The sequence below is a fragment of the Taudactylus pleione genome, unplaced genomic scaffold (assembly GCF_031769625.1).
Source record: "Taudactylus pleione unplaced genomic scaffold, aTauple2 ptg002560l, whole genome shotgun sequence".
In the NCBI taxonomy this organism is placed as follows: domain Eukaryota; kingdom Metazoa; phylum Chordata; class Amphibia; order Anura; family Myobatrachidae; genus Taudactylus; species Taudactylus pleione.
In genome coordinates this window covers 140,514-152,952 of record NW_028286941.1, presented here as the reverse complement: position 1 = coordinate 152,952, position 12,439 = coordinate 140,514, and the positions used below count along the sequence as shown (strand labels likewise).

General features: G+C 51.5%; 1 protein-coding gene across 1 annotated transcript in view; it reads right to left on the bottom strand.

Moving 5' to 3' along the window:
- SNX17 (sorting nexin 17) overlaps window positions 1-12,439 on the bottom strand; it is a 122,492-nt gene that overhangs the window by 87,126 nt on the left and 22,927 nt on the right. The window contains exons 5-7 of the mRNA XM_088466145.1: window positions 11,549-11,659; window positions 10,089-10,179; window positions 9,400-9,487 (exon numbers count right to left, since the gene is read on the bottom strand). Coding sequence (XP_088322271.1) covers window positions 9,400-9,487; window positions 10,089-10,179; window positions 11,549-11,659 — 290 coding nt within the window. The remainder of the gene's footprint in view (window positions 1-9,399; window positions 9,488-10,088; window positions 10,180-11,548; window positions 11,660-12,439) is intronic.

Sequence of the window (12,439 nt, the reverse complement as noted above, 5' to 3'; positions counted from 1 at the left end):
GTGGAGGACAGGCACCAAGATGAATCTTTGCCCCAGGTAACACAAAGCACCTTTTTCCCCATGAGCTGTATTTTCCTCAGTCACAGCATAAAGCTATTAGAGTAACACGGGGTATGGAAAGATTAATGCGGCACCTCAGGAGGGGAGCGAGTTCTATTGGAAAATCCTTACTTTGTCATTTTCAATCAAAATAAACTAAACTAGTTACCTGATATGATACCAGAGGTTTATGGGACTATTCATGTCAGGAATATATAATTGTGTTTTCTATTATTTTTTTTATAGCAAATGTTGCTATTGGTGCTAGCCTACATTACACCTATGGCACACCTGGCAGATAGCACACAGCACACCTTGCAGTTACCGATATGTATTCTGTTCCAGTAACAACTTGAAGAAACCTATGTTGGCAGTCTACACTCCCCTTAGTGACGTTATCTGACAAATGCCATCTCCACACACATTGCACCACCCACTTCAGTGTAATGAAAGATGTTAACCCACCGCTTGTTATCCACACCACCCTTCACACCCATAGCACCCACCACTTACTAGCTAGACCACCCTTCATCCTCCTAGCACCCACCACTTACTAGCTAGACCCCCCATCATCCCCCTAGCACCCACCACTTACTAGCTAGACCACCCTTCATCCTCCTAGCACCCACCACTTACTAGCTAGACCACCCTTCATCCTCCTAGCACCCACCACTTACTAGCTAGACCCCCCATCATCCCCCTAGCACCCACCACTTACTAGCTAGACCCTCCATCATCCCCCTAGCACCCACCACTTACTAGCTAGACCCCCCATCATCCCCCTAGCACCCACCACTTACTAGCTAGACCCCCCATCATCCCCCTAGCACCCACCACTTACTAGCTAGACCCCCCATCATCCCCCTAGCACCCACCACGTACTAGCTAGACCCCCCATCATCCCCCTAGCACCCACCACTTACTAGCTAGACCACCCTTCATCCTCCTAGCACCCACCACTTACTTGCTAGCCAGACCACAACTTCAACCCCCTAGCACCAACCACGTGCAAGCCATGCCACCCCACATCCCCTTAGCACCCACCACTTACTAGCTAGAAAACCCGTCTGCTCCTTAGCACCCACCACTTGCCAGACCACCCTTCAACCCCCTAGCACCCACCACTTTCTAGCTAGACCCCCCATCATCCCCTAGCACCCACCACTTACTAGCTAGACCCCCCCATCATCCCCCTAGCACCCACCACTTACTAGCTAGACCCCCCATCACCCCCCTAGCACCCACCACTTACTAGCTAGACCACCCTTCGTCCTCCTAGCATCCACCACTTACTAGCTAGACCCCCATCATCCCCCTAGCACCCACCACTTACTAGCTAGACCACCCTTCGTCCTCCTAGCACCCACCACTTACTAGCTAGACCCCCATCATCCCCCTAGCACCCACCACTTACTAGCTAGACCACCCTTCATCCTCCTAGCACCCACCACTTACTAGCTAGACCCCCCATTATCCCCCTAGCACCCACCACTTACTAGCTAGACCACCCTTCATCCTCCTAGCACCCACCACTTACTAGCTAGACCCCCCATTATCCCCATAGCACCCACCACTTACTAGCTAGACCACCCATCATCCTCCTAGCACCCACCACTTACTTGCTAAACCCCCCATTATCCCCCTAGCACCCACCACTTACTAGCTAGACCGCCCATCATCCTCCTAGCACCCACCACTAGTGAGCCTAACAACTACCACTTGCCACTCTAGCACCCACATCTTCCATTTTGATATATAATATTTAATAAATAAGATGTTAGAGGCAAATACTAATATGATATTTGTGTTAGCATTCTGCTTGTCAACATGATCACTGCCGACATCCCATACATCACTGCCAACATTTCATACAGAGCAGCTTACAAGACGCCTGCATCTACATTCTAAGCACAAAGGCTCACCCGTTCTCTGGCCGTGCAGAGTATGAGCCCAGCGTCGCCGACCTCTCCCAACAGCTTCCGCCACCACCACCCCGGAGGTGCTGCAACAGCGGCCGCACACATACCCAGATGTACGTGGTTCCAGGGAACATTACCTCCTACGACGCAGTAGGAGGAGTCAGAAACAGGAGTTTACAGATGGTAAGAGGGAACCCCTATATCCCACGGGATGCACAGTAAATCCATCCCATGGCAAGGAATAGTGACACTCCTACATAAGCACCAATCACTAGGCTAGACGGCGTCCCCTCCCCATAGTTACGCCATCGCCTCCCCACAGTAACGCCATCGCCTCCCCACAGTAACGCCATCGCCTCCCCACAGTAACGCCATCGCCTCCCCTGGTTATAGACAATAATATTAACGCACTCCTTATGCCCTTGGTATGGTGACTCTAATATAGAGTGGAAACTGACAATAATATGGATTAAGGAGACTGGTAAGCTGTAAGTGCAGAGTAGGTTACATTAGGATTGATATGGTAATAAAGATAAATACTCTCAATGGGACTAACTGTATCTTTATGACAAGTTTAAGAACGATCAAGAAAAATGACAAAAAGGAAAATAAATATAATATAAATCTAAATATGATACATTGCTTTGAAGACGACCCCAAGAGGGTCGAAACGCGTTGCCCCACGTGCACCCACCCAGCGCTATCACCCATCAGGGCACCAGGATTCCAACCCAGCATCTGCAGCAGCAGCACCAGTACCCAGCCTCAGGCACCACTGTTACCCGAAAGCCGCATACTGAAAGCCACAGAGGACTTCAATCAACACAGCCGGCGAGGCGTCGAGCCCTGAGGAGGTCAGCCTCAATATTGGAGGAGGTTACGGCATCTGGTTCTCACACGGGCCACTGCCGTTACACCTCATCCCCAGGCAGGCGTGGCCCACCCCTTCAGTGTTTGCGGCGCGCACCCGTTCATTCGGACCTACGCCACCGCACGGAGCGGACACGGCTGGCACAGGCAGGAGACTTACCACCCTCACATCCTTCGGAGTCCCGTACTCCTACCCCAGGATGAACGCATCCCGGGCAACCATCACCATTCACTAGCGGGACGCCGCAGCCACTGACACTTCACCAATTCCTATATAGCATCATTTAGTCCTACCAGATCCTCACACACAGGAGGACACTTCCACAGTGCTCACTGCACACATCCAGTCCTACCAGATCCTCACACACAGGAGGACACTTCCACAGTGCTCACTGCACACATCCAGTCCTACCAGATCCTCACACACAGGAGGACACTTCCACAGTGCTCACTGCACACATCCAGTCCACACAGGAGGACACTTCCACAGTGCTCACTGCACACATCCAGTCCTACCAGATCCTCATACACAGGAGGACACTGCCACAGTGCTCACTGCACACTTCGTCCGACCAGATCCACACACACAGGAGGACACTTCCACAGTGCTCACTGCACACATCCAGTCCTACCAGATGCTCACACACAGGAGGACACTTCCAGTGCACACTGCACACATCCAGTCCTACCAGATCCTCACACACAGGAGGACACTGCCACAGTGCTCACTGCACACATCCAGTCCTACCAGATCCACACACACAGGAGGACACTTCCAGTGCTCACTGCACACATCCAGTCCTACCAGATCCTCACACACAGGAGGACACTGCCACAGTGCTCACTGCACACATCCAGTCCACACAGGAGGACACTTCCACAGAGCTCACTGCACACATTCAGTCCACACAGGACGACACTTCCACAGAGCTCACTGCACACATTCAGTCCTACCAGATCCTCACACACAGGAGGAACCTGCCACAGTGCTCACTGCACACATCCAGTCCTACCAGATCCTCACACACAGGAGGAACCTGCCACAGTGCTCACTGCACACATCCAGTCCACACAGGACGACACTTCCACAGTGCTCACTGCACACATTCAGTCCTACCAGATCCTCACACACAGGAGGAACCTGCCACAGTGCTCACTGCACACATCCAGTCCACACAGGAGGACACTTCCACAGTGCTCACTGCACACATTCAGTCCTACCAGATCCTCACACACAGGACACTTCCACAGTGCTCACTGCACACATCCAGTCCTACCAGATCCTCACACACAGGAGGACACTTCCACAGTGCTCACTGCACACATTCAGTCCTACCAGATCCTCACACACAGGAGGACACTTCCACAGTGCTCACTGCACACATCCAGTCCACACAGGAGGACACTTCCACAGTGCTCACTGCACACATCCAGTCCTACCAGATCCTCATACACAGGAGGACACTGCCACAGTGCTAACTGCACACATCTAGTCCACACAGGAGGACACTTCCACAGTGCTCACTGCACACTTCGTCCGACCAGATCCACACACACAGGAGGACACTTCCACAGAGCTCACTGCACACATTCAGTCCACACAGGACGACACTTCCACAGAGCTCACTGCACACATTCAGTCCTACCAGATCCTCACACACAGGAGGAACCTGCCACAGTGCTCACTGCACACATCCAGTCCTACCAGATCCTCACACACAGGAGGAACCTGCCACAGTGCTCACTGCACACATCCAGTCCACACAGGAGGACACTTCCACAGTGCTCACTGCACACATCCAGTCCTACCAGATCCTCACACACAGGAGGACACTTCCACAGTGCTCACTGCACACATCCAGTCCTACCAGATCCTCACACACAGGAGGATACTGCCACAGTGCTCACTGCACACATTTAGTCCTACCAGATCCACACACACAGGAGGACACTTCCACAGTGCTCGCTGCACACATTCAGTCCTACCAGATCCTCACACACAGGACACTTCCACAGTGCTCACTGCACACATCCAGTCCTACCAGATCCTCACACACAGGAGGACACTGCCACAGTGCTCGCTGCACACATTCAGTCCTACCAGATCCTCACACACAGGAGGACACTGCCACAGTGCTCACTGCACACATTCAGTCCACACAGGAGGACACTTCCACAGTGCTCACTGCACACATTCAGTCCTACCAGATCCTCACACACAGGACACTTCCACAGTGCTCACTGTACACATTCAGTCCTACCAGATCCACACACACAGGAGGACACTGCCACAGTGCTCGCTGCACACATTCAGTCCTACCAGATCCTCACACACAGGAGGACACTGCCACAGTGCTCACTGCACACATTCAGTCCTACCAGATCCTCACACACAGGACACTTCCACAGTGCTCACTGCACACATCCAGTCCACACAGGAGGACACTTCCACAGTGCTCACTGCACACATCCAGCCCTACCAGATCCTCACACACAGGAGGACACTTCCACAGTGCTCACTGCACACATTCAGTCCACACAGGAGGACACTTCCACAGTGCTCACTGCACACATCCAGTCCTACCAGATCCACACACACAGGAGGACACTGCCACAGTGCTCACTGCACACATCCAGTCCACACAGGACGACACTTCCACAGTGCTCACTGCACACATTCAGTCCTACCAGATCCTCACACACAGGAGGAACCTGCCACAGTGCTCACTGCACACATCCAGTCCACACAGGAGGACACTTCCACAGTGCTCACTGCACACATTCAGTCCTACCAGATCCTCACACACAGGACACTTCCACAGTGCTCACTGCACACATCCAGTCCTACCAGATCCTCACACACAGGAGGACACTTCCACAGTGCTCACTGCACACATTCAGTCCACACAGGAGGACACTTCCACAGTGCTCACTGCACACATTCAGTCCTACCAGATCCTCACACACAGGACACTTCCACAGTGCTCACTGTACACATTCAGTCCTACCAGATCCACACACACAGGAGGACACTGCCACAGTGCTCGCTGCACACATTCAGTCCTACCAGATCCTCACACACAGGAGGACACTGCCACAGTGCTCACTGCACACATTCAGTCCTACCAGATCCTCACACACAGGAGGAACCTGCCACAGTGCTCACTGCACACATTCAGTCCTACCAGATCCTCACACACAGGACACTTCCACAGTGCTCACTGCACACATCCAGCCCTACCAGATCCTCACACACAGGAGGACACTTCCACAGTGCTCACTGCACACATTCAGTCCACACAGGAGGACACTTCCACAGTGCTCACTGCACACATCCAGTCCTACCAGATCCTCATACACAGGAGGACACTGCCACAGTGCTCACTGCACACATCCAGTCCACACAGGACGACACTTCCACAGTGCTCACTGCACACATTCAGTCCTACCAGATCCTCACACACAGGAGGAACCTGCCACAGTGCTCACTGCACACATCCAGTCCACACAGGAGGACACTTCCACAGTGCTCACTGCACACATTCAGTCCTACCAGATCCTCACACACAGGACACTTCCACAGTGCTCACTGCACACATCCAGTCCTACCAGATCCTCACACACAGGAGGACACTTCCACAGTGCTCACTGCACACATCCAGTCCTACCAGATCCTCGCACACAGGAGGAACCTGCCACAGTGCTCACTGCACACATCCAGTCCACACAGGAGGACACTTCCACAGTGCTCACTGCACACATCCAGTCCTACCAGATCCACACACATAGGAGGACACTTCCACAGTGCTCACTGCACACATCCAGTCCTACCAGATCCACACACACAGGAGGACACTTCCACAGTGCTCACTGCACACATCCAGTCCTACCAGATCCTCATACACAGGAGGACACTGCCACAGTGCTCACTGCACACATCCAGTCCACACAGGACGACACTTCCACAGTGCTCACTGCACACATCCAGTCCTACCAGATCCTCACACACAGGAGGACACTGCCACAGTGCTCACTGCACACATCCAGTCCTACCAGATCCACACACACAGGAGGACACTTCCACAGTGCTCACTGCACACATCCAGTCCTACCAGATCCACACACACAGGAGGACACTTCCACAGTGCTCACTGCACACATCCAGTCCTACCAGATCCTCATACACAGGAGGACACTGCCACAGTGCTCACTGCACACATCCAGTCCACACAGGACGACACTTCCACAGTGCTCACTGCACACATCCAGTCCTACCAGATCCTCACACACAGGAGGACACTGCCACAGTGCTCACTGCACACATCCAGTCCTACCAGATCCACACACACAGGAGGACACTTCCACAGTGCTCACTGCACACATCCAGTCCTACCAGATCCTCATACACAGGAGGACACTGCCACAGTGCTCACTGCACACATCCAGTCCACACAGGACGACACTTCCACAGTGCTCACTGCACACATTCAGTCCTACCAGATCCTCACACACAGGAGGAACCTGCCACAGTGCTCACTGCACACATCCAGTCCTACCAGATCCTCACACACAGGAGGACACTGCCACAGTGCTCACTGCACACATCCAGTCCTACCAGATCCTCACACACAGGAGGACACTGCCACAGTGCTCACTGCACACATTCAGTCCTACCAGATCCTCACACACAGGACACTTCCACAGTGCTCACTGCACACATCCAGTCCTACCAGATCCTCACACACAGGAGGAACCTGCCACAGTGCTCACTGCACACATCCAGTCCACACAGGAGGACACTTCCACAGTGCTCACTGCACACATCCAGTCCTACCAGATCCTCACACACAGGAGGACAGAGTTTACCTCCACGGCTGACTGATACTTAGTTGCTGCATATTGCTTCTGATTGGAATATTGACATTTCTGATGTGGAGAGCCTGCTCCCATCACCATTTGTCAGAATTTATATAAGTTTATATTTATTTTCCTTATTGTCATTTTTCTTGATCGTTCTTAAACTTGTCATAAAGATACAGTTAGTCCCATTGAGATTATTTATCTTTATTACCATATCAATCCTAATGTAACCTACTCTGCACTTACAGCTTACCAGTCTCCTTAATCCATATTATTGTTACCCCATCGCCTCCCCTCCCCATAGTTACCCCATCGCCTCCCCTCCACATAGTTACCCCATCGCCTCCCCTCCCCATAGTTACCCCATCGCCTCCCCTCCCCATAGTTACCCCATCGCCTCCCCTCCCCATAGTTACCCCATCGCCTCCCCTCCCCATAGTTACCCCATCGCCTCCCCATAGTTACCCCATCGCCTCCCCATAGTTACCCCATCGCCTCCCCATAGTTACCCCATCGCCTCCCCATAGTTACCCCATCGCCTCCCCATAGTTACCCCATCGCCTCCCCTGCATGTGTACAGAAAGTCTGTCCCTGGCTCATGTTAGGCCACCAATCAATCCCAACATGAATCATAGTCCACCATTAATTTCTCTATCCAACCACTAACCCCCCTGTATTTACCCTGAATCATCCACGTCCAGTCAGTCACCCCCCTAATATACCTCGAGTCATCCAACTACAGCAATCAGGTGCCTCCAAATCCCCTGATGCAGTGCATGGTCCTCCTCCTGCACCTGCTGCTCTCAGGCTAGTCATGCTTTGGGGACTAATGTAACTTCCCATCACATTCTGGCTGAGCCAATGTACGGAGTCTACTGGGAAACCCAGGGATTCCTTCTGTATTTCATGATAACTACATTGTGCTTCAGACACACTCACACCGTTCCATTCATTCCCCAACTGAGCTGATTGTAAGGAGCATGTCTCCGCCTCAGCGCCGCGCAAATCTGCCCTTACCAATACTGAGTGGTAAAAGATGAGCGCACTAAACAGATGCAGAGACCTGCACAATGGTCGCCGGGTGACTCAGTAATAGGATAAGCAAAGTTCCACCCTGACGAGAGGAAAATAAAGGGTTTCTGTAATGTAATTCCCCCGGGGAGTAACATTACGCCGCAGCCACCTGTCCCCCCGGGGAGTAACATTACGCCGCAGCCACCTGTCCCCCCGGGGAGTAACATTACGCCGCAGCCACCTGTCCCCCCGGGGAGTAACATTACGCCGCAGCCACCTGTCCCCCCGGGGAGTAACATTACGCCGCAGCCACCTGTCCCCCCGGGGAGTAACATTACGCCGCAGCCACCTGTCCCCCCGGGGAGTAACATTACGCCGCAGCCACCTGTCCCCCCGGGGAGTAACATTACGCCGCAGCCACCTGTCCCCCCGGGGAGTAACATTACGCCGCAGCCACCTGTCCCCCCGGGGAGTAACATTACGCCGCAGCCACCTGTCCCCCCGGGGAGTAACATTACGCCGCAGCCACCTGCCCCCCCCGGGAGTAACATTACGCCGCAGCCACCTGCCCCCCCCGGGGAGTAACATTACGCCGCAGCCACCTGTCCCCCGGGGAGTAACATTACATTGAACAGATGTTACTCATACTATTCATTGCTGCCTGATTAATGGCAATAAAAGTGGAATTAGTATTTACCTCTTGCGCAGGATAATCTTGTACTCTCTATTACGGAGGCTGGTGACAGACACGTACGGCAACTCAAACTCCTGCAATTTCCTTACAACTATTGGAAGAGAAGATGTAGCGGTAAGACAGGACATTAATTACATCAAATAAAAACATGAGAAGAGGGACGAAAGAAGAAGGGAGAGGAGACGGACGGAAGAAGAAGGGAGAGGAGACGGACGGAAGAAGAAGGGAGAGGAGACGGACGGAAGAAGAAGGGAGAGGAGACGGACGGAAGAAGAAGGGAGAGGAGACGGACGGAAGAAGAAGGGAGAGGAGACGGACGGAAGAAGAAGGGAGAGGAGACGGACGGAAGAAGAAGGGAGAGGAGACGGACGGAAGAAGAAGGGAGAGGAGACGGACGGAAGAAGAAGGGAGAGGAGACGGACGGAAGAAGAAGGGAGAGGAGACGGACGGAAGAAGAAGGGAGAGGAGACGGAAGAAGGGAGAGGACGAGGAGAGGGACAGAGAGCAGGGAGAATATGTATGGCCCAGTAAGAAACTGGATGAATAATACAGAAGGAGAACATGACCCACTACAGGTCCTAGTTACATACTATCACTCATACTGTGATCATCAAGTTAGATTATAAGCTCTTCAGGTTAGAGGCATCATTTCTACTGTAAATAGTATTGTGCAGAGGGTATAGTAGACTCACAGGAAAACGTTCCCTCTGTGCCGTCCTTTATGAGATAGAGGCTGAAGTATCCGATCAGATCCTCTGGAAGGTCCAGCTTGGTGGTGACAGCCTGTGGTGAGACAGACGGAGGTGTAATGTGCTGGACCAAAGGATAATCTCACGTGGGTAATGATTGGTCCTTATTGTAGATGTTATGGATACAATAAGGGAATTATAAGAAAGCAATACAAAATGTTCTACATTAATTTTATTTTACAAATTAGCAGATATAAATGCAGTATATAACAGTAATAAAATACAGTGCAAAGCTACACATAAAAAATATCTTTAAAAAATTCAATAACAAACATTACACGCAAAGGAAGTACTGTCTGCATTACTAGTGCACCATAACACACAGAAGTACCGCCTGCATTACTGGTGCACACCATAACACACGCAGGAGTACCGCCTGCATTACTAGTGCACACCATAACACACACACACACACACACACACACACACACAGGACGACTGCCTGCATTACTGGTGCACACCATAACACACACACACACACGAGGACTGCCTGCATTACTGGTGCACACCGTAACACACACACACACACACGAGGACTGCCTGCATTACTGGTGCACACCATAACACACAGGAGGACTGCCTGCATTACTGGTGCACACCATAACACACACACACACACGAGCACTGCCTGCATTACTGGTGCACACCATAACACACAAACACGAGGACTGCCTGCATTACTGGTGCACACCATAACATACATAGGTGGACCATCTGTATTACTGGTGCACTATTACATGCACTGGAGGACTGCCTGCATTACTGGTGCACACCATAACACACACACACACAGGAGGACTGCCTGCATTACTGGTGCACACCATAACACACACACACACACACAGGAGGACTGCCTGCATTACTGATGCACACCATAACACACACACCGGAGGACTGCCTGCATTACTGGTGCACACCATAACACACAAAGGAGGACTGCCTGCATAACTGGTGCATAATAACACACACATACAGGAGGACTGCCTGCATTACTGGTGCACCATGACACGTACAAGATGTCTGCCTGCATTACTGGTGCACTACAACATGCACAGGACAACAGTCTGCAATAAGGGTGCACCATAACAAACAAAGGAGGACTGCCTGCATTACTGGTGCACACCATAACATACATAGGTGGACCATCTGTATTACTGGTGCACTATTACATGCACTGGAGGACTGCCTGCAATACTGGTGCATGTTAAAGCACAGGAGGACAAGCCGAAATTAAGGATGCACCAGAATACAAACAGGAGGACCATCTACATTACTGATGAACCATAACATGAATAGAAGTATCATTAGGACAGAATGACAACATCCCAATTGCCCCCTAAAGATTTGTCTGCTATCTGTGTAAGAATAATGAATCCACAACTAGTGCACACAGAAGCTCTCACCTCCAGCACATCCTCGGTTTGGTCAGACGTCAGAATGGAGACTTTCACCTTCTGCCCATTGGAGAGGAAGACTTCCAGTTGGACCTCCTCTGTAGGGATCTGTTGAGTCTCCTTCAAAAAGTTTGAGGAAAAAAACATTAGAATAATCACAAATTGTGACCTCAACATACCTGCTATTAACTAAGCCTGGAGCACCCACAGCAGCTGTAAGAGAAAAAGATATTACCTAGAGAATTCATCATGAATTCACACAACCAGAAATCACTGATGGCCTCAAGGTTACACCAGACACATAGTTTACCAGATCCTACACCAAATATCAATGGAGGCCTCTATGTAACACCAGACACATCATATACTAGGTGACTTTTCAATATTCCAATTGATATCCCCACCGAATCCTCTGCCTCCAAACTCCTCTCCCTCACATCGTCACTTGGTCTCTCCCAATGGACCTCCTCACCCTCCCATGTGAGTGGCCATGTGCTTGATCTGGTCTTCACACACCGTTGTGATATTTCTGACCACCTCAATTCCCCATTCCCTCTTTCTGACCATCACCTTCTCTCTTTTAACCTGTCCCTCTCTCCTTCCCCTCCTCTACCTCCAAAAGCCTCCATTACTAAGCGTAACATTGACGCTATCGACACAGGTTCCTTTTCTTCCCTGCTTGACTCACTTCTCTCCCCTATCCTCTCGCTCTCCTGCCCTGAACAAGCCACTTCCCTATACCATGCCTCCCTTACTTCTGCTCTGGACTCTGTTGCCCCAGCGATCACTAGTCACACTCGCAGATCTACTCCTCAACCCTGGCATTCCAAATGCACCAGATACCTGCAAAAGTGTTCTCGAACTGCCGAGCGACAGTGGAGAAGATCACGCTCTAAGGCA